Below are 23,622 nucleotides of genomic sequence, written 5' to 3'. Positions count from 1 at the left end.
ACTTCCCCGCACTGAATCGCATGCTGGATAAGGAAAAGATCGGAGGTTCTAAAAAAAGAGAGAACAGCGCGAGGAACAATCACAAAGTAGGTATTTACACACGGAGGCGCGCGGCGCCCTTAAAGGGAGGGTAGAGCCCTCGCGCGCGAGTAAAGGTCCTTTTTATGCGTGCGGTCGCAAAGGCAGCGTAAAATTGAGTTACAGGGCAGTTTATTTTTTTATTAGCCGGCTCGACCCCGGTCGCGCGCGCGGCCGGTCTTTCTCGACGCGGAAAGGGTGGTTTTTGCGGCCGACGGATTTCCCGATAGCGGTTTTATGGCGTGTCAACACGCTCTTACGCGCCTGCATGTGCGCACCTGGCGAATAAAAAAAGGGCGCACGCGATCGTCACGCTAAATCGAAGAGATCAAGAGCAACTCTCGACGGCGAGAGAAAAAGAGACAGAATGAGAGAAGGATAGGGAGAGAAAGAGAGATGGCTTTTTGATTACAACCCCCCCTCGCTTGACCGACTCCGGTTGTATCGCTGTCACGCTGATAAGTACGCGTTTAATCAAACCCATTTATCATGTCGCGTATAATCTTATTTGAGATTTTGCAACAAGCAAACTATTTTAGTTACTTCAATGCCTAAACAACGGCAGTGTAATTATTAAAATTGCTCGCATTTCTTCGGAAATAATTTGAGATAGTTTTCCAGTTGTTATTTTTAATCCGATTAATTTTCCATATATGTTTGTTCTGCGACAGACGAGAAATCAAACGCGGGAGATTGAATTCTTGAAAGCGATCATCTTCGCAGCCATCGGCCGGAGAAAACGTTAAGGGGATAATGAGGACAGGCAGCCAGGCGCAGGGTGGTAATAAGGTGGCTTGGAACGGCTGGGATGCTAGTCACGTTTCCAGCCGCTGACAGCTGCGGCTTATACGTATGACGTGGTATCAACCCCAAATTTCCCCGACTAGACACGTCGTGTCTTCGCTGCCCTAAGACCCTGGAATGCACTCGAGCCTCCACCTGTCACACCATGGCGCATCGCGACGCGCGAGGATAGCTCTTTGATTCTTCTCGCAAGAAAGATTGCGCTCACTTCTGTCATTGTGTGTATATTACGTATATTACGTATATTACGTTTAATACATCAAATTACCGAAGCAAAGTAATTTCGTTAATGCTTATTATAGATGATCGAAAATATTTGAACGCGCGCGATTAAGATGTTATTATTTCGCAAAGTACTATTTCTGCTAATTTCAAGCGTATTTTCTTAAATACGCGATATGCTTCGCATAATCGAGAAGAGATACAACGACAGCTGGTGTGACAAAGAAAAAGAATAGAGGAGCAACGACGGGGACAAAGATAGAATGGCTATATCATAGGATACGGGAGAATAATTTTGCTCGAAGAGACCTTGATTTCAGCATTTGAGTCATCACCCCTCGCTTCGTAATTATTGATTTTCCGCGCTGCCCTAACTCCCCTAACTTTATAGAGAGCAAGACAGAGAAAGCGAAAGAGAAAAAGAGAGAGAGAGAGAGAGAGAGAGAGAGAGAGAGAGAGAGAGAGAGAGAGAGAGAGAGAGAGAGAGAGAGAGAGAGAGAGAGAGAGAGAGAGAGAGAGAGAGAGAGAAGAGATTGAGAGAAGACGAGGAACGGTGTAAGCGAGAGAGTCGAAAATGCCTTTTGTCCCCTCTCGTAATGTATAACGCACGACCAGTATATAACTCCAATACTACTTACGATTACTATCTCTGTCAATAATTTAAAGAGTTTCGAACCTATTTCCATTCGTTCTTTCGTTAAAATTTAAAGACATCGTTAATTTTCAGAAATCTTTAAGTGTAGACTATCGTAAGCTCTTTGATAATACTACGTTATTTATACACATTTACTTTCTATAAATTAATTTATATAATTTTTTTTATTTTATATAAAAATATATAATGTACACATATTTTTTACGATTCTATTACTGATATATCGATATAATATATACGAATACGCGAGAAAACCTATATCGTCTCAATTGTAAAAATGATATATCAGTATCATTTTGAATATCAATATCTTAAAGAACACAATACTATATTTTATTTGATTGAAAACTATTATATTAATAATAACATTAGTTTCTACACAAATTTAATTTTCTTTTCGTGTATATAATGTACACAATTTTTTTCTTTACGATTCCGTTATTGATATATCGACATATATACAAATACGCGAGAAAAACTGTATCGTCTCAAGTAACTGTAAATGATTTATCAGTATCATTTTGGATAATAATATCTTTTAGAACACAATACTATATTTTATTCGATTAAAAACTATTGATATCATTAATTTAATTTTCTTTTTATGTATATAGGTATCTTGATCTATAAGTCGAAAGACTCTGTCTGTAAATGACTGGATGCATCGCCCGCAATAATATGCAGTTTCGATATTAATATCAGTTTGAATATATACATCGCTTCTATACAATATCGCGTTTTATAATGCGATAGACAAAATATCGAAATCCTCACCTCTGCCGAGACTGGACGGAGACATAGACATTCCCGGCCTGCTACTGTCGAAGGTGCCGGGTCTCTCTGGCATTTTCATGACATTGTCCTGCTGGCCGCTCGCTGCGGGCACATCGGCAGCAACTGTCGGACTGGATGTAGTAGTGGTCGTCGACGCCGTCGTAATGGTTATGCTGTTCGCATTAGGATTCCCGGAAGAATTCGCGGTATTATCGCTATCATTGGCACTATTATTGCCGTTGGTCGTTGTTTTATTGCCGACTCCGTTGCCGTTCACATTCGCGGCGCTGACGTTATTCGCACCGCCGTTGCTAGCCGTGGTGCAGCTGCTCACGGCGGCGACACTGACCACTCCGTCCCTCGTGATATCCTGGATCGCACTGGCCGCTCTGGAGCCGACTCCCGCAGGCTGAAGAATCGTGTATTGCTTCGAGGAATCGGGACTGGTGACGGCAGGTAGACCTCCAGAAGGGCTCTTGCTGGGGGACACAGAATTGGTAGCTACATTGTGAGTCGTCACGTGATGGCTCTCTTCCTTCGAGGACTTGAGCTGCAACAGAGACACCGTAGACTTGTCGTTTGACGTTGGCGATATGTCGGCTACGGGTTGCGGCGTCGGCATCGTCGGTCCAGGCGTCGGATATCCTACAAACGTAGCGGCAGCTGGATACGGACCGATTGGCGGAATTGCCGAAGAGGCTACCGGAACTGATGAAGCGCCGCGACATGGACCTTTCGAGTGGTCCGTGTTAGGTGGCCTGAATGCGGACGTTGCTGAGAATGGTGAGCCCGCTGGCGGTGACGAGGATGATGAAGTCCCCGTAGGCGAAACTTTCATGTTGCTCTCATTATACTGTCTCTGATAATTCGAGTAAAGCGCTGGATGCTGCTGTTGATGATGATGATGCTGCTGCTGCTGTTGTCTACCAATACTCTGTGGTGATTGACCATTTTTGCATGTTCGATCTCGCTCTCTGTCGTTCGACCTGTCTCGATCGCTTTCGTCCTTGTCAGCCATTGGATCGGACATGTCGATTTCAAGCTCGTTGGACGAATCATCGACCAACTCGTTGAAATCTGGCGGATCGTATCGGGAATACTTGTCTGATTGTCTTCCCTGAGAGTCAATGTGTGTATTCACCATGTTTCTATCGTTTCTATCTTTGTTCGACAATGATCGAACAGAAACCGGTCTAATTTTTGGCAGTTCGTTCTGATTAGCGTTATTGACTTGAGACTGAATATTCGCGCATTCGTTCTCTATTTTTATAAGATTATCCAAGTCCTTTTTAGTCTTAATCGGATGTTGTTGTTGCTTCGAATCCTGTCTATTTTGCTGTTGCATTTTACCAGATCGATCCTGCTGTCCGCGAAAAGTTATCACGTCCTTTAAAGAACACCCGGTGTCGTTGCTCGCATTCGAAGACGTCGATACCGATGAGGGTGATAATTTAGGATTTTCTTTCTTCTCTTCAAAGAGATTCTCAAAATTAGACTCGTATCTATCTTCGTCCGAATTGCCTCTTTGATACAGAGAGCCTCTAGGTCCGGGCCAGCTACCTGACAAACTCTTCAGGGCGGCCTCCGTTTCTCTTATTAAAGTCTCGTCATCTTCAGGTTCTTCGCAATGCTTGCTGGATTTTCTAGCAGGGCTACCTGAATTACCCGATGCGAACGCGCGTTTCTTCTGGGGCAGCGGTATGTTTTTGTTAGGATCAACGACATCGATCGTCTTTCGCACGTCGTCGTCGCGAACGCTTTTCCTCCTTCGCTTCACAGCGGCGTCAGTCGGCTCCATCTCCTGCGGCGTGTTCGTCTGCAGGCCCTTCTTGTTGATTAACAATTGCTGCTGCAACGGTTGCTGCGTCTGTTTAGGATTCTGCGTGACCGACTCTGCTTCCAGCTTCCGCTTTTTGAGATGAGCCATCGCATTCTGTCCGCCCGGCACGCTGGTCAGTTCCACCCTGGAACACAAAAATTCCAGAGGATCAGCAAGTTTGCTCTGCCATGCGGGCACAAGGGACGCGGTGCGTTCGATACACGAGTGCAAGGTCGATTTCGTCGATTTCGAGGCCGGCGCGATCTAACGAGAGAGGCCGCCTCGCTCAGGATCCATGCCGCTCTTTCGTTGCGGTAGATCCTCAGCGCCTGCCCCATAGGCCTTTTCTCTTTCTCCCTCCATTATCTACTTAACAGTGCATTCAAAGTCTAAGGAACTGTCTCTCAAGAGAATTCACCTGACATCCGCAGAGGATCGTCGAGTGCGTCGCCACGAATCTGAAGTGTCATTCTGTGCCGAGATGCCTCCGTATATCTCCCTTCTTTTCTCTCTCTCTTTTTCTTTGTCTGTCCTGGTGAACGATCGCTTGGATTCTCGTATTATTTTCTCTAGCAAGTCACACACTCTATCTTGCTTCGTCCTTGCGGCGAATTTGAGATGTTCCGACAGGCACTGCGTGACACGCACGCGCGCATGCACACAGCGAGGACACGCGTGCTCGACACAAACCGTCGATATCTATATATACATATATGTATATATACAATATATATGTATACACATATATATATGTAGGTAACAAGTCCGGGTCGGTGTGCGCGATGAGCCCTTTCAGACGGGGTGCTCGCGAGCTACTGTGCTATGTTTAAGTTTGTTCGGGGGTGGCGATCTTCCGTCGCGCACGGAGGGGATGAAGACTTGCGCGGGCAGCCGGCGGCTTCTGCTTCGTCGCGAAAAGTGGGGGCGGGTTCTGCGCACTGTCCACCCCCTTGAGCTTGGCTGGAGCATGATTCCCAGCCCCTCTGCACATCCCTTTCGCTCACCTCGACCCCCCCGCCAGGGATATCGTAGAAGGGGACACGATTCCTGGGTGCACACCTAGGACTCTCTCCTTCTATATCCCCCTTTCTCCCTCAGTGTGTTGAGGTACGTGCTCTCCGTACACCTCTCCCGCTCCGCTTATATCCACCCGCGTCTATACTACTATCCCTCCGCCATCCTTCGGGTTGCCTCGCGTTACTATATGTATGTACGTGCTACTTGGTTCTCTCTTTGCCGCTTTAGGAATCCGAGCAACATTGGTCCCGGCCAGCGACCTCGCGGGTCTACTCCCTTTTGCAACTCGAGAGTTCTTTGCGTAGCTGGATTTTCAAAGGAAAAGTCAAATCTTTGCCAGTCTGAACAGGAATAACTTTCCTCATAGCAAATTTGTAATTTTCTCTTCGTACATTTCTAACTAATGATAAATATAAGACGACTATTTGGCCAAACCGAAAGTCATTGCAAATTCAGATTTATTATTAATTACAGTATTAATAATACTGTAAACATAAATGGATCGCACGTGTTAATATATGTTTTATCACACGATATTCAATTATATATTAAAAAAGAAATATTTTTATTATATTTATAGTTATTTTTATTTTATAGTTAAAAAAATATATAAAACTATCATAAAAGAGTGTATGAGCACAGTTAATTCCATAGTTAGTAATAAGTAATAAAATTCAGCAATATCAGTTTATTTGCCTCACCTTGTCATAATTAAATTCTGCATGAATTGATATTTATCAAAATATTTCAGATATTTCAGAATTTCGAAAATATTCATAATCTTAACGACTAAACATTATTTCAAATTAATAAGTTATCCGTCTTTCAGATGACTTGTAAGACTTTAGGCCTTTAACTACACAACGCTTGCCCTTTGGTACGCTCGTAAGGTTTACAGCGATAGCAGGAATCTACAACTGGAATTAGATAAACCCGAGCTCCTAGAGGTGGCGGAGGCAGAAGAAGAGCGGGATCAACGTCAGCGCTTAGCAGAGCTCCCTAGGATCCCAAGGAATGAGAGAGCTTCCCTTAAACCTTAAACCCTCCTCAGACCACGTAGTCGGGAGTTTAGAGCGACGAACTCTTGCTAGGAACCGCGGAGGGAAGACGGCGGGAGCGCCCTCGTCCAAAATCGGAAGTTAAATCGCACCAACGGCTTAAGACATTATCACTTTTCTTTGCGGACCAATGCTCTTGAAACTGGCCTTCGATGGAGAAACTGCGTAAGGATGAGATGGGCAGAGAAGAAGAGGAGGAGGGGGAGATACGACGCAAGAAAGAGCTAGAATCCCTTCGAGTTGGGGATCGATGCGTCCTGGTCCACCCTCCAATTACGTGTCATCCCTTACGGTCTGTGGGGAATAATTAGAAAGCAAGCGTATAGTCCTAGTATGGGTGAATAGCGACGCAGATGTATTATGTAAAGGTTGACTTTAAATTCTCGCAAAAAGAAAACATTGCCGATATCATCGAAGTCTCCATCAGAGACGCCTAATAAATGTTTTAATGTCACGTGAGACGTTGAGTAAATTCTAACTTTTATTTCTAATTGCTCTTTCTCTTTTTCTCTTTCTCTCCCTCTCTCTTTCTTTGTCATACATGCTTCTTTGCTTGTTATAATAATATATGAGTATATTATAAATTGTCAAATAATACAGAGAATTTTTTTACTTATGAGAAATTTTTATTTTTAATATATCGAGTAATATAAAAAACTTCTAACACATAAAGATACTAAAAATTGAGCAATAAATGCAATATTTATTTTATAATTTTTAACACTGAATTACTAAGGAACTTGTACATTTCAATATATGACAAATGTTTACTAAGTTTTTGGAATAGACGCGAAAGATTTGAACATCTGAGAATCTGTACTCGCCAATTAATTAACATGTGCCGAGCATGGTGTGGCATGGGTAAGAGAACGGTTAGACAGAACACGACGACGCGAGGCGGACGATGGTGCTTCCATTGCAGGGATTAGAGTATTAAGGCGACGTCACGTCACTAAAGTCTAAAGGAAGCTCCTTGGAACTGTGCTCGAAGAGATAGCCCAAATTTGTGTTCTCTATCTTCCGGACGATTCTTCTCTCTCTCGTCCTCTCTTTCTCATCGTGACTCTTACATTCCTCTTCGATTTCTCTTGCTGTCCCCCCGCCTTCGTCTTATCTTCTCGCTTTTCTATTTTACTTTCTCTACTCATGTGGACATATATGCAAATCCTTTCTCCTTCTTTCTTTCTCTTTTTTGCTCTTAATTTCTTAATTCTTTTCTTTCTCTCTTTTTCATCCTTTTTTCATCCCTTCAACATTCTTTATGAGACCTCTAGTATTCTTCTTATAATTCTCAATTAGATAAACTGACAAATTAGAATCATATTAAAGGCGAATTTCATTCATTGCGAATTTGTGTTAGATCAATTTTCAAAATATTAGCATTAACTTTCTAATTTCCCTATTATCCACGTATGTAAGAGATCTTTAAATTATTAATTGAAAGAATAAAGTATAAATATAATAAATTATTGATGTTAAATAAGGTCTGACAAAAATTATAATAATTTAAACGATCTTTTCGTAATCGTTTCAATATATAGTAAAAACTTTTTGCAATTGCAAAAATCACGCATTGGTAACTTCATCCCGGAGCCTGTCGAGGGTGTTCTCGAAAAAAGACGGCCATACGTCTTTTTCTCGCCGACGTGCGAGGGTGGGCAAGATCGGCGCTAGGCGAGCGCCGGATAATTTAGGGGTCTCTCACGCGTGGATAATGGGGAACTTGGCTAATGCACCCCACTTGGCACCACGTAGATTCGCATGAATTTTGTGCGATTCGACCTTTGTGCCTCCCTTGTTCGCTGCTGCTAGCGCCTCGCATTAAGAAAACAAGAACGAGTGCAGGCTTAATTGTCACAATTAAAGAAAATTTTATGACTTATTAGTTATTTCGATTAAAACATTATATTAGTAGCAATTATTTATGCGTGTTATAATTAAAAACAATTATCGCTCTGTTATTTTGTCTAATTTATAATTGAATATGTAATAGCGATAATGGCGCAAATTTGATTGTAAAAAATGCTCTTCATTACTGACACAATAATGATGTTCCTATCAAGTTATGTCATCTTTACGAATTTCGTTTAAAACTAACAATAGAATTGGCTTTATTTCTGAACTGCTTCAAGATGCCATCGTTATTTGCTTTCTATAGCTGTCATCGCGGGTGAGCAAAAAAAAAGAGGAAGTAAAAGAGAAACAGAGAGACAAGGAGAGAGAGAAAGAGAGAGAAAGAGCAAAAGATAAATTTTAAAGCGAATTGTAGATATAGTAGTAAAAAGAGAATGCTGTGACCAGGACAGCTGAGCTGTCCGTTTGACATCATTTTGCCGTTCGGCTCGAGGGAATACTCCGTCGTCTAGCTACTAACTGTCCGTCCATTCGTTGAGCTTTCTCCTTCTTCCTGTTTTTTTCGTCCGTCCCATGAGTATACCCTCGCTTACCGGCTGACGTCTTAAACCAATCGAATTCTAATCAAATATTTAGCGCTGACCGGGCCAACGCTTTAAGTGGCTCCTCCATCGCCGAACTTTATTTCTTTCCAATAAATCCCTCACCTTACATCTTCTAAAATTTCAGCAGATCAACAATTTTAAGCTAGTATATCTGTTTTAAATAAATTTGTAAACTCATAAATCTCGATAAATAAAATTTTCCATCAAAATAAAGACTGTTTAAAAAATATTTAATCTATAAACATACAGGGCTTAAAACAGTTTTACGAGAATCGCTATATTTACAGATATCACGAAAATTTTAAAATACAGAGAAAATTAGGAAAAGAAAAACTAAGATTTTCTCAATAAAAGAATTTCTCAATAAATTCGTATTCGTATATGCGCAAAATGTATTTCTTGAAACATTAAGTATCGCTGCGGCGTTGATTAACGACCGAGCTGCAGATCGCGAGGCGATTTTAGCCCGAAGTGGAGGTCGTTTTTTTGTCCCTTTCGCCACACGGCAATACGTCACGCGTCCCGTTTTCGGGGTGTAATTAAAGAGAGCGCAGAACAGCATGACGCCTCGGGCCTGTCTGGGGGTGGCGTAAGAAGCGGGGCGAGGCGACCGGGGGCTGAGGGTACGCGCGGGATATAAGGGATGTGTTTTACCGAGGGATACTTACACGCCATCCCCGCGCGGCACATATTTTCATATAACAAAACCATCTGCGTGCCGCGCATAACAAATTTCAACTGATTTATAGTGAGACCGCTGGCGGTGGGAGGCCGCAAATTTTCGCAGTTACGAGAGCAGGCGACTGTGCTGTTGCGAGACGAATCCTTACACCTTTCTGTTTAAAAATTGCATCTTTTCGAGTTTAATGTCTTTAGGAAAAGATCATAGAGTGACCACGTATGTAATATGCATTTAACGCGACAGATGCAAATAATAATTTTCAGATCGAGCACTTGGATGAACGATATATCTTTATATCGCGGATCTAATAGTAAAAATGCGCGATTTTCCATATGTGAAAGAGCAAAAGTATGATGAAGTTTGTGAACTTTAAAATCATACTTCGCATATTCTCGGATATCCTCATCTCGAACGACAGATAAATTGAAAAGGATGTCACGTTTCCCAGGGGTTTAATGCTGATATCCGCTGGAAAAGCGACCTTAAAGGGTTGCATCAAGGGGGCGGCAAAGATGGGGATATATACAGAAAGGGATAAAGGAGTGAGGGGGGTAAGAAGCGACTGTGCTCGGACCAACCGACGTCCGACCATGCCATCGGATCGATAACGTCATAGTGACAAGTACTAGTATATGCGTATATACGCTTCTTACGCATGCAACAACGTTATTCACGTTAACTTAGATTCGCTGATATATTTAATACATATCTAAAATCTGACTATAAAAAACCTCTACCTTTTGGCAATTTTCTTTTACCAATTATTTTTTTTGTACAAATATAATACGCGATTATAGCAGCCACAATTAATTTTAATTTTTTTAATATTAAATTGTTATATACACGATATAGATAAAAAAAATCTTGTTCTTCTATTACCATTTCTTTTACTTAATAAAACGTGAAAAGAAATATACGGATATTCATAAAATAATTACAATACGAGTTTTATTCTACGTCATTTACGATTTTCATCTCTATGCGGACACATATTTAAAATATGTAAAATCATAAAGTTCAAATACAATATTACATCTCATAAGTATTATGGTAATCATATTTTTAAAATTTCCTTCGAAATGTTAATGGAAAGTTTGCGCGAGCGCGATATATCACGATTTCAAGCAGTCCGATTTTAGGGCCGACGAATCACGAATTTTTCCTGCGAAATGAGAAGAGCAGTAAATCTGGAAACGAACTTGGAATAAACTGTCCGCGGGGCTATGGCTATAATAATATGCTTTCGCCATCACCAGATTGTTACGGGTAGCTGGAATTACCTCTCCGTAAAGCGGTCCGCCTCGCGCCGTTCTTGGATTACGATGCAATTTCTCGAGCCGCACTGATGACAGCCCTTAAAAGTCGAAAGCTCTCTCATCGCGGATCGCCTCGCGACATTATATGTACGCAATGTATAGCAATATATGCATGCCAATGAATATCATCTCTATGAACGTCTCCAACGTATCGTTAAAATTATATGATGAATAAAGCGTGACAAGGATTCTAATGTGACGACATATCGAACGTAATAATTGCACAAAGTAAAATATATTTAAAGATTAAGATAAATGTGAAAACTAAAATATTTTTAAGCTTGATTTTTTTAACAAAATTTGAGGAGCTATGTGAACCTAGCACCCGACTTTTTAAAAATTAATTTTTTAAAACGGAAAATGATAGCATTTTGTTTGTAGTTGTTTATAGTAACAATAATTTCGTTTGTAGTTTTATCAATTAATAAATAAAAAAAATTTTGTAAATGACTCTTACCCGACATTAAGATATCGCAAATCCGCTTGCGCAATCTTCTTTAGAATCGTTTGTAATGATTTTCCTTTCGTTTGTAGTTGAGCGGTTCAAAAGTTATAAACAATTGTTTATTCGTCCAAGAGGTAAATTTGTTAATTTTGAAGATATCGCAAATCCGCTTGCGCAGTCTTCTTTTGAATCGTTTGTAGTTGTTTGTAGTGATTTTCCTTTCGTTTGTAGTTTAGCGGTTCAAAAGTTATAAACAATTGTTTATAACTTCTGAATCGCTCAATTACAAACGAAAGGAAAATCACTACAAACAACTACAAACGATTTTAAAGAAGACTGCGCAGACGGATTTAAAAAATCTTAAAAATTGACAAAGTTAGCTCTTGGACGAATAAACAATTGTTTATAACTTTTGAACCGCTCAACTATAAACGAAAAGAAAATCACTACAAACAACTACAAATGATTCTAAAGAAGACTGCGCAAGCGGATTTGCGATATCTTCAAAATTAACAAATTTACCTCTTGGACGAATAAACAATTGTTTATAACTTTTGAACCGCTCAACTACAAACGAAAGGAAAATCACTACGAACAACTACAAACGATTCTAAAGAAGACTGCGCAAGCGGATTTGCGATATCTCAATGTCGGCTGCGAGTCATTTAAAAATTTTTTTTTATTTATTAATTGATAAAACTACAAACGAAATTATTGTTACTACAAACAACTACAAACAAAATGCTATCATTTTCTGTTTTAAAAAATTACATTTCAGAAAGTCGAGTGCTATTCACATACATAGCTCGTTGTGTGCGAATAATATTTTATTACCTTTATCAATAGAATTTATTATTTAAATATTTGTAAATAAAATTTAAAAAAAATTGTTTTAAGAAATGATAACATTATTAATGCTATTATCGCGATATTTGTCAAAATTATTTGAACGAGGAATAAAAGCGTGCAGGGATGAAAAGAGTTCGGACGCGTTACTATTGTCGTTTATATCGGACGGATAATCACTGAAATCGGCTGACCAGTGCTACTTTCTATCCCTAAAAAGTTTTATATTATATGACATCATGTATATATGAGCGTTTCGACAAAATTATTTAACAAATCTCGCTCAAATGTGTCATATTATACGCGCATATAATATGCAATATAGTGTACATATGCAATAATAATGAGAAAGTGATTTTTTCCGAGTCTGGCGATTAATCAGGGATAGAAAGTAGCACTGGTCAGCCGATTTCAGTGATTATCCGTCCGATATAAGCTACAATAGTAACGAGTCCGAGCTATTTTCATTCCTGCACGCTTTTATTCTTCGTTCGAATAATTTTGACAAATATCGCAATAATAGCATTAATAATGTTATCATTCCTTACAACAATTTTTTTTTAATTTTTATTACAACTATTTAAATAATAAATTCTATTAATAAAGTAATAAAATATTATTCGCATACGACGAGCTGTGTGAATAGCACTCGACTTTTTAAAATGTAATTTTTTAAAACGGAAAATGATAGCATTTTGTTTGTAGTTGTTTGTAGTAACAATAATTTCGTTTGTAGTTTTATCCATTAATAAATAAAAAAAATTTTGTAAATGACTCGCACCCGACATTAAGATATCGCAAATCCGCTTGCGCAATCTTCTTTAGAATCGTTTGTAGTGATTTTCCTTTCGTTTGTACTTGAGCGGTTCAAAAGTTATAAACAATTGTTTATTCGTCCAAGAGGTAAATTTGTTAATTTTGAAGATATCGCAAATCCGCTTGCGCAGTCTTCTTTTGAATCGTTTGTAGTTGTTTGTAGTGATTTTCCTTTCGTTTGTAGTTTAGCGGTTCAAAAGTTATAAACAATTGTTTATAACTTCTGAACCGCTCAATTACAAACGAAAGGAAAATCACTACAAACAACTACAAACGATTTTAAAGAAGACTGCGCAGACGGATTTAAAAAATCTTAAAAATTGACAAAGTTAGCTCTTGGACGAATAAACAATTGTTTATAACTTTTGAACCGCTCAATTATAAACGAAAAGAAAATCACTACAAACAACTACAAATGATTCTAAAGAAGACTGCGCAAGCGGATTTGCGATATCTTCAAAATTAACAAATTTACCTCTTGGACGAATAAACAATTGTTTATAACTTTTGAACCGCTCAACTACAAACGAAAGGAAAATCATTACGAACAACTACAAACGATTCTAAAGAAGACTGCGCAAGCGGATTTGCGATATCTCAATGTCGGGTGCGAGTCATTTAAAAATTTTTTTTTATTTATTAATTGATAAAACTACAAACGAAATTATTGTTACTACAAACAACTATAAACGAAATGCTATCATTTTCTGTTTTAAAAAATACATTTTAAAAAGTCGAGTGCTATTCACACAGCTCGTCGTGTGCGAATAATATTTTATTACTTTATTAATAGAATTTATTATTTAAATATTTGTAAATAAAATTTAAAAAAAATTGTTGTAAGAAATGATAACATTATTAATGATATTATCGCGATATTTATCGAAATTATTCGAACGAGGAATTAAAGCGTGCAGGGATGAAAAGAGTTCGAACGCGTTACTATTGTCGCTTATATCGGACGGATAATCACTGAAATCGGCTGACCAGTGCTACTTTCTATCCCTGATTAATCGCCAGACTCGGAAAAAAATAACTTTCTAATCATTATTGTATATGTACATTATATTGCATATTATATGCGTGTATAATATGACTCATTTGAGCAAGATTTGTTAAATAATTTTGTCGAAACGCTCATATATACATGATGTCATATGATATAAAACTTTTTAAAACAATTTGTTTATAACTTTTGAACCGCTCAACTACAAACAAAAGGAAAATCACTGCAAACGATTCTAAAGAAGACTGCGCAAGCGGATTTGAAAATTCTTAAAAATTAACAAAGTTACCTCTCTTGGACGAATAAACAATTGTTTATAACTTTTGAACCGCTCAATTACAAACAAAAAAAAAATCACTACAAACAACTACAAACGATTTTAAAGAAGACTGCGCAGACGGATTTAAAAAATCTTAAAAAACAAATTTACCTCTTGGACGAATAAACAATTGTTTATAACTTTTGAACCGCTCAACTACAAACGAAAGGAAAATCACTACAAACAACTACAAATGATTCTAAAGAAGACTGCGCAAGCGGATTTGCGATATCTTTAAAATTAACAAATTTACCTCTTGGACGAATAAACAATTGTTTATAACTTTTGAACCGCTCAATTATAAACGAAAGGAAAATCACTACAAACAACTACAAACGATTCAAAAGAAGACTGCGCAAGCGGATTTGCGATATCTTCAAAATTAACAAATTTACCTCTTGGACGAATAAACAATTGTTTATAACTTTTGAACCGCTCAACTACAAACGAAAGGAAAATCATTACGAACAACTACAAACGATTCTAAAGAAGACTGCGCAAGCGGATTTGCGATATCTCAATGTCGGGTGCGAGTCATTTAAAAATTTTTTTTTATTTATTAATTAATAAAACTACAAACGAAATTATTGTTACTACAAACAACTATAAACGAAATGCTATCATTTTCTGTTTTAAAAAATACATTTTAAAAAGTCGAGTGCTATTCACACAGCTCGTCGTGTGCGAATAATATTTTATTACTTTATTAATAGAATTTATTATTTAAATATTTGTAAATAAAATTTAAAAAAAATTGTTGTAAGAAATGATAACATTATTAATGATATTATCGCGATATTTGTCGAAATTATTCGAACGAGGAATTAAAGCGTGCAGGGATGAAAAGAGTTCGAACGCGTTACTATTGTCGCTTATATCGGACGGATAATCACTGAAATCGGCTGACCAGTGCTACTTTCTATCCCTGATTAATCGCCAGACTCGGAAAAAAATAACTTTCTAATCATTATTGTATATGTACATTATATTGCATATTATATGCGTGTATAATATGACTCATTTGAGCAAGATTTGTTAAATAATTTTGTCGAAACGCTCATATATACATGATGTCATATGATATAAAACTTTTTAAAACAATTTGTTTATAACTTTTGAACCGCTCAACTACAAACAAAAGGAAAATCACTGCAAACGATTCTAAAGAAGACTGCGCAAGCGGATTTGAAAATTCTTAAAAATTAACAAATTTACCTCTTGGACGAATAAACAATTGTTTATAACTTTTGAACCGCTCAATTACAAACGAAAAAAAAATCACTACAAACAACTACAAACGATTTTAAAGAAGACTGCGCAGACGGATCTAAAAAATCTTAAAAAACAAATTTACCTCTTGGACGAATAAACAATTGTTTATAACTTTTGAACCGCTCAACTACAAACGAAAGGAAAATCACTACAAACAACTACAAATGATTCTAAAGAAGACTGCGCAAGCGGATTTGCGATATCTTTAAAATTAACAAATTTACCTCTTGGACGAATAAACAATTGTTTATAACTTTTGAACCGTTCAACTACAAATGAAAGGAAAATCACTATAAACAGCTACTAACGATTCTAAAGAAGACTGCGCAAGCGGATTTGCGATATCTTTAAAATTAACAAATTTACCTCTTGGACGAATAAACAATTGTTTATAACTTTTGAACCGTTCAACTACGAACGAAAGGAAAATCACTACAAACAGCTACAAACGATTCTAAAGAAGACTGCGCAAGCGAATTTGCGATATCTTTAAAATTAACAAATTTACCTCTTGGACGAATAAACAATTGTTTATAACTTTTGAACCGCTCAACTACAAACGAAAGGAAAATCACTACAAACAACTACAAACGACTACAAACGATTCTAAAGAAGAGTGCGCAAGCGGATTTGCGATATCTCAATGTCGGGTGCGAGTCATTTAAAAAATTTTTATTTATTAATTGATAAAACTACAAACGAAATTATTGTTACTACAAACAACTACAAACGAAATGCTATCATTTTCCGTTTTAAAAAATTAATTTTTAAAAAGTCGGGTGCTAGGTTCACATAGCTAATTTGAGGAGTCTTATATTATGACACCTTTATATAATAAAGAGTTGGTTTCGATTACTACTTGCATAGAAATCTAGATTGCATATATTCTGTGATCCCAAGCATTTTAAATTGCGTGTAGAATGTTCACATGCAAAAGGTGTTAATTTCCGAAGCATCGTCGGAGAATGCCCGAGTAGGTATACGACCATAAAGTGAAAAAAAAAGGTTTACGGCCGTTTGTTACGAGAGGCAGTTGTAACGGAAGGGCACGTATCGCGGGTAACATGATTACAAATATATCATAAGCTCCTCCGACCAGCCTTGAACGCGAAGGGCGAGGCTCGGGAGAGGAAAGAGCTCGTGTTGGAAAAGGAGAAGGGTGTCCTTCGACACGCGATACACGTGCGTCGCCTGTCGATGCGGCTTTATCGCAGCAAATCACTGCCACACCGGCGAAATAAAGACAAAGAGAACGAGGTGGTTGAGAGAGAGACAGGGTGAGAGTGTGTAAAAAGGGCACGTAGTACATCCGGCTAAATCGAATTGACGGAGCACGTTCCTTTCATACCGCGCCGAAAAAAAAACCTTGAAAGGATACGCGCCGCAACGAACAAACATTGTCCGGCAAACTGTATGATTTGTGCTAAGAGAGAGGGAAAGGGAGCTACAAACTTTTCGGGATGAAAAGGAGTAAAAACGCGGAGCACGCTCCAAATCGGTGGATCTCAATGTAACTTGTGAAACCGAATGGCAGGAATTAATCTGAGAGACTTGTGACAATTGAGATTGTTTGCGAGTTATTTATACATCATAAGAACGTACGTATATTTATCAAGCTCTCTCTTTAGTGCATAAAATTTCTCAATTTATAAAATATTACTTTAATTATTGATATAGCTATTAAAAAATTCAAACAAAAAAATGACACATTTTACAGTAAAATTATAAAGAATTTTAGCAAATTAGCCTGCGACGATAAAATTAAATCTTGTTTCATATTTAAGCAAATATCTTTTAAAATAGATATTTAATCTAGTTATAATATTATAATGCTCAGTATTATAATATTAGAATTCTCATTTATCCGATCATGAAAATGAAAAAGTTATGAACACGTGCGATGGGTTTTTATGAGATTAATTTCAATTTCATCAGAAACTTTTTACCTGAAAGAACATCACGCAAGTCTCTGGGAATATTCTATATAAAAGAAATAAAGTTTCTCTAAAAATTCTGTCAGTTATCAAATTTCAGCGAATTTTTTTCACAGATTTCTCTAAAATTTATTAAAAAAACGACTTGTCCCTCAATCAATTTTTGTGTCTATCTCTAAAGCCTACAGAATTTGGACGATTCCTCTTGCAACTTTTCCAGAAACAGGCCGATGCGCAAGCAATTCGTCGAAATTCCACGAGGACTCTCATTCTCGACGATAAAGAAGAATCGGTCTGTGTATAAGAGCGCGGGGAGGAAAAGGGCCGCGAGATATCGTGAATCGGCTCTACGGAAACCGCCCTCCGCAGCCCGAGACAGCCAGATATCTCGGAATGTTTTACACCTCATTAGGCAACAATGTGTTGTTGCCACGGTGAATTATATCGGGCATGAGACGCCCGTCAAGACAAATGGCTCGAACCGGAGGTAATTGTGGGCTTTTATTAGCTCTGGTTTCTCCCGTTGGCTGCGAATCGCGCAACGCGGGAGACGCCAAGCCAGCAGCGCAGCGACAGCAACCCTTCTGCTACGCCCGTTCCATCGTCCCTTACATCCACCACCACCACCACCCACTCTTCGCCCCATCTCTAACCGTCGCACCGTTGCTTTCGACGGTGCGTAATTACTCGCGTGACAGTAATGCGGGAATGCGAATCTCGCCTCTCTAATGCCTCTCTGCAGAGTCATCCCTTCCCTTTATATTTACTTCTTGCGCTCGTTGCGGCACAGTCATCGTTTGATGGCGTTTCCTTCGACTTTTAATTCAGCGATCAGAGATTAGAAGAGAATCTCGAGAGTCACGATCACCAAAATCCAATCGTTATTCATCGAATGTGTGTGTGAAGGAGAAATCTTGTATTACGTAATTAATTAGTGAAAAGATCGCGTAGATCAGACAGCTTTTATTAATCGATTGTCTGTTGACAAGCAAAATTTTATTATATTTTTGATGTTTATTGATTACTTGAAATAATTCAAAAACAATTAAAAATTGATGCCTTGAGTCTGACAAATAACATAATTTTTATTTTGATCTTTATTTTACACAATGTCTTTTTATCTGCCTCGACAATTGTGGACTACGCTACTTCTAATTTTTTAATTCACAGAATATCAAACTAAATTTTCAAAAGTTTTTGCGCAAATTTAATAATAAATTTAATAATAATGCATTTTTAAAAATAACAACGAATAACGAGAGAATTGTTGCGAAACGAAGTTAGTGACAAGAAATCGTGGAATAAGATTGTCATTTCTCATGTGTCCTCTTTAGCAACGAGCGAAACCGCGCACACATTTTCGAGGGGAAAGTACAGGCTTTTGAAAGACCGTATTTTCATGACGAGAGAGAACGGTTATCCACACGTTATTACGAGTCGCTCGCTACATATGCGGGCCAAGCTTGTCTCCCTCTTTCGCTTGTTGCCCCGCGACTCATGTATTTATGCATTTCCACTGACTGGTTGCTCCTTGACTCGCATTCACGTATACATGCGGGCGAAACTGCCTCACGAATAAGCGTAAATCGCCCATATTTGCTTCGTACAATAAAGAAAAATAATATAATCAATAGATGCAAAAAGTTTAATTTTTTTTAAGAGGCGTCAATAAAGTATTAAAAAAATGTATATACAAAATGTCATGGAATAATTTTAAATTGAGAAGATATCGAAAAAGAAATTTTCCCTTGGATTAGAAATTAATTGTCGTAATTCCTACTAGATACTCGTGGTTGCCTTTCATTATACGAAAGCCATATTTATTCATTGTATTCAATTCGGATTCACTTACGATATGATTTACTTACTACGAAGGCGTACCTGGAAGCTGGTGATGGGAATTTATTGGAGGCGGAGGTTGCCCCCTAAAAGCCGGAGCACGATATCCAGAGACGGAAAGAAGAACACGGAAGGCGAAAGATGAACGAGGAAAGAAACTACGAGAGGGACAGCAGACCAGAGGAAGAGAAGATAAAGGGTACGTCCTTTTTTCATATTCTGTATCCTGTATGGCTCATAAAAGTTTGTAAGGACGTCTTCCGAAATGCAGATTTATCGCGATGCTTCTGTCTTGCGAGTCAATGTTTTTTTTAGAATTCTTTACAATTGAGTAACATTATTACTATACAAAATGACATGTCGCAAAGATAATACAAATAGACATATATGATAAATACAAAAAGACATATCGCAAAAATCGCGCATTTTTTTCAATAAATTTGGAATTAATTTTTTATTGATGGAAATTTAATTAAATGTCATCAACATTCATAATCAATAATTTTAATTTTTAAGATGTGTAATAATTCACTATATAAATAATTTCAATTAAAATTTTATTTAAAATTGATCCGTCTAAAATTATTGCAAAAGAAAGAGTTTAAAAAAGACGAATAATACTTATACAGATTATTATTATAACAATTAACTTTCTTAAACTGTAGTATATATTGTCATAAATTAGCAATAAGCATAATTTCGACATATTTTCGAAAAAAATATTTGTAATATATGATTTATATATATTGGTTAAGAGGGAAATCCATTATGTGTATAAGAAAACACATTAGATCGATGATAGAATATACATGGCACTCCTTTATCCGATAATATTGAATTTTTATTTGCCTCCTGTAACTGCCGATTATACTGAGCTAGCCTGCATTGTGTTTTAAAATGCATGTGCGATTTAAATCAAGATGACAATAATTGTGTCTAGTAGACGCGGATGACCAACTCCGAAACATTTCGTTCGCCCTCTTCTTATAAATCACCCACCCATTATTAGATTCTTTAATAATAAACAAACAGCTGCATTATTCATATATTTCTTCATATATTTTCTAGATTATTAATTGTGCATTATAAATATGTCATCTTATAATTTTTACTGTTTTAATCGAGAAATTATTTAAATCATATATTATTATTAAACGACGTTTTAGAAAATTGTTTAAATAGACAATCTTATACACGTGCATTTATTAATAAATATATTACTTACTGCCATTTAAGCTTAAGTAATACAAAATTAGTATTTTTATGAAAATACGAAAAGGCCTCGAGAGTAGCAGAGCAAAACGAGCACTAGTTGTGCTTGCCAATTTACGCGGAGCGGTATTTCGGTCGATCGACGGGGGCACAGAATGCCACAGGGTGGAGTAGCAGAGAGGAAAAAGGTGGTAGGGGATAGAGGACACAACCCCCCATGAACCCGAACATGAATTAAAGTTTTAATTTCTCTAAATCACTGTTCGCCCTCGAGCGCTTTCCACCAGACGGTCCGTTACTTATAGCCTTTGCCCTTTTTACCGCCTTCTTTTTTTCCCATTCGCCTCGATCTTACCAGCGGCCCGACCCTCGCCAATAGGGAGAAATCGATATGCACTTATCCGATGACTCTTGAGACTCCGAATAACGAGTCCTTCCCCTTTTTTCGTTCCTCTTTTTTCTTTTTTTTTCTGCGTACTTCTGAGCGATAAGCAGAACTGCCGGAAATCGTCTGATCTCGAATATTTTAAGCTTGCCACGATTGCCGGATTTATATTTATATAGCTTGGACTATATTTATCTGAGGAATACACGTGCAAAATCTTCTTGCTCCATTATATACAGCTTTCTCAGTAAACACGTATTCATTATTTTTATCTAAATTGTGATGAAATTAATCCAGCGAAAAACTAATCTAATAATCTTGCGTTAAAATAGGTTTTTAAATTATCTATGTGTAGAAAAAGCAATCAACAAATTCTAGTTAATATACGATGTTTTTATATCGTTTACTTTTCAATTTTTACATCCGCTTGAGAGCTTTCGCAAATGAGATAACCCATTTTGACTGCATTCTGCACAGAATTCACACAAATATGTACACAAATGTAAAGAGTATTCATGAAGTATTCATGAACAATATTCATGAAAAAAATACCCACTGTCTCTCTCTTTCTCTTTTGTGTATTCTACGCCAATCAATCTCATACTAAATAATTCGAAATGGAAATAAAGGCACAATGCGAACAAATTCAAAAATCGTTTAGCAAGCGGTATCGCGAAACGCACAGCAGCAATCCCGCCCGTGTTTTCGGGTTGAAAGGGAGAAACGGGGGTTGTTCATTTAAAATCATGACGTCGGCCGGAGGGCGCTGGCACGACGGAGGTGTTAGTATTAACGTTAGGTACCAACACCGGTCGGGCCACCTACAAGAAGCAGCTCCCTTCTTCTTCCCCCGTCTTGCTATACCAGGCTGCTTTCCCTACCGGGTGACATATTGTTTCCATTCTGCTCTCTCAGGCTAAAGCGCAATAAAAAACTGGCATAAATATCGCCTCTCCTTCCTTCCCCCTCTTCGTCTTTCTCTGCGTAGCTCGCTACGTGATACTCTGCGAAATCGTGCCGACAACACGAAGGAACGCCCGGTGTAGGACCACACGAGAATATCATTGCTGTATTGCTTGCAAGCAATACAGCAATGGCGATTATTAATTTGTCTGAGTGGCTTTTTGGATCGCAGAAAGGAAACTACAAGGATCGCGGTCTCGTCTGCATTTTCCGCGAGAAAGAGAGAGAAAAAAAGACTTTTAATTTTCCATTTTCTTAATACATAAAATATACAATAGTGTTAATCACCTTCACTGTATTCTCCATTAAGTGTACAGTAGAGCATATTTAATTTCTCCTACTATATTAATTTCAGTATTTTTTTTTAGAGACTCTTGTGAAATAGTTCTCAGGCATACGATATTGCACATATAATTCAGTTTCAAATGAAAAATGGTTATACCTTAAATTTTCTGTTATTATTATGTATCGTATTTTTTTCTTATATTATTGCATTGTAATTTGCATTATATAATTTTATTTTAGATAAATGTAATATTTATATTTAAGTTTAATACGTTTTATCTGTTTGATAAAAATTATATGTAAGTAATGTTTATTGTGGAAAAATTATTATATATTGTTATACATTCACAAAGTGTTTCAAGTTTAAATATTTTACCTTAGAAGATTTTTTATTTTGTTATTATATCATAAATGTATTTACTTCAGCGTACATTTTTTCGGTTTTAATTTATTATCTTCAGGCAGGAAAAAGAAACAGAATTATGTTAGATAAGATAAAAATTCTAGAACTTCATATATCATTCATTTTGATAACAATATTGACAAACTTTAAATACGTCAAAGAAATGGAAGAAACTTTAAAAAAAATTATGTATACATATTACTTACAGCGTAACAGGTTCTTCGGGGCTAGAGGGTGAGATGGAGAGCGACATGGTAGTAGCGGTCAGGCATCGTGATGTTCCCGGAGACCTGACTCGATCGTCCACCTGCAACAAGACGAACGCGATATGATTACTCATAAAATCAAAATTGGTCTAGCTTGCTGGTCTTAACGACAATCCGAATCGCACATTACAGTTTCTGCAAATTCGCTGCAGCGACTTGCAAACTTGTTTCACATCGCAATAGGCAGGAGAAAACATGGAGAAGGAGAAAGCCCGTCGAATTCTTCGCGCAATACTTGCTACCGTCGATGGGGAATCGAGCAACAGGTAGAACAGACATGTCCTCGAGGCATCATGCTTGGCAAAGCACACGCGTGATTCACTGCATAAGTGAGTTATCAAAAGCACCTTTTTTCTCTTATCTCCGGTGCTCGAGATCAAGTGATAGAACAGTAAGATTACGCAGACACATCGCGAGACACATACATATTTATTTATATGTGAATATATTTCTTGAAAATTGATATTAGCTTTTCACTCTGAATATATGATATAAAAAATGCTCTCTCATACCTCTTTAATTGATTATAAAATTATATATTTTAATCTTGTAAAAATATATACTTTTACGAAAATAATTCCAAAAATAATTGGTTTATTTCGCTTGATTGATTTCTAAATTAAGCACAAATTTTCTTAAGACTATCAATTTATATAATATATATGCAGATAATACATATATAATTTTCCCTTTGCATGTTTGCTAACACATAAAATTATTAATAGACTTATAATTAGAGTTTACTCT

General features: G+C 37.4%; 1 protein-coding gene across 13 annotated transcripts in view; it reads right to left on the bottom strand.

Annotated features, from left to right (window-relative positions):
- Window positions 1-23,622, bottom strand: part of LOC145943055 (uncharacterized) — a 300,469-nt gene that overhangs the window by 25,311 nt on the left and 251,536 nt on the right. For 12 of the 13 annotated variants that reach the window (XR_014426468.1, XM_083050296.1, XM_083050295.1 and 9 more), the window contains 2 exons: window positions 22,816-22,916; window positions 2,534-4,497 (listed from right to left, as the gene is read on the bottom strand). Coding sequence is in view for 12 of the 13 variants with exons in the window: in XM_083050296.1 (XP_082906422.1) it covers window positions 2,534-4,497; window positions 22,816-22,916 (2,065 nt within the window). In the remaining variant the exon portion in view is untranslated. Of the gene's footprint in view, window positions 1-2,533; window positions 4,498-4,770; window positions 5,215-22,815; window positions 22,917-23,622 lie in introns of those variants that run through there. The other variant, XM_083050294.1, reaches the window with a different exon arrangement.

The sequence above is a fragment of the Prenolepis imparis genome, unplaced genomic scaffold, assembly GCF_030444845.1.
Source record: "Prenolepis imparis isolate NDT839.2.m4 unplaced genomic scaffold, iyPreImpa1.0 SCAF_11, whole genome shotgun sequence".
Taxonomy (NCBI): domain Eukaryota; kingdom Metazoa; phylum Arthropoda; class Insecta; order Hymenoptera; family Formicidae; genus Prenolepis; species Prenolepis imparis.
The sequence above is the reverse complement of the archived record's forward strand: the minus strand, read 5'-3'. Positions and strand labels throughout refer to the sequence as shown.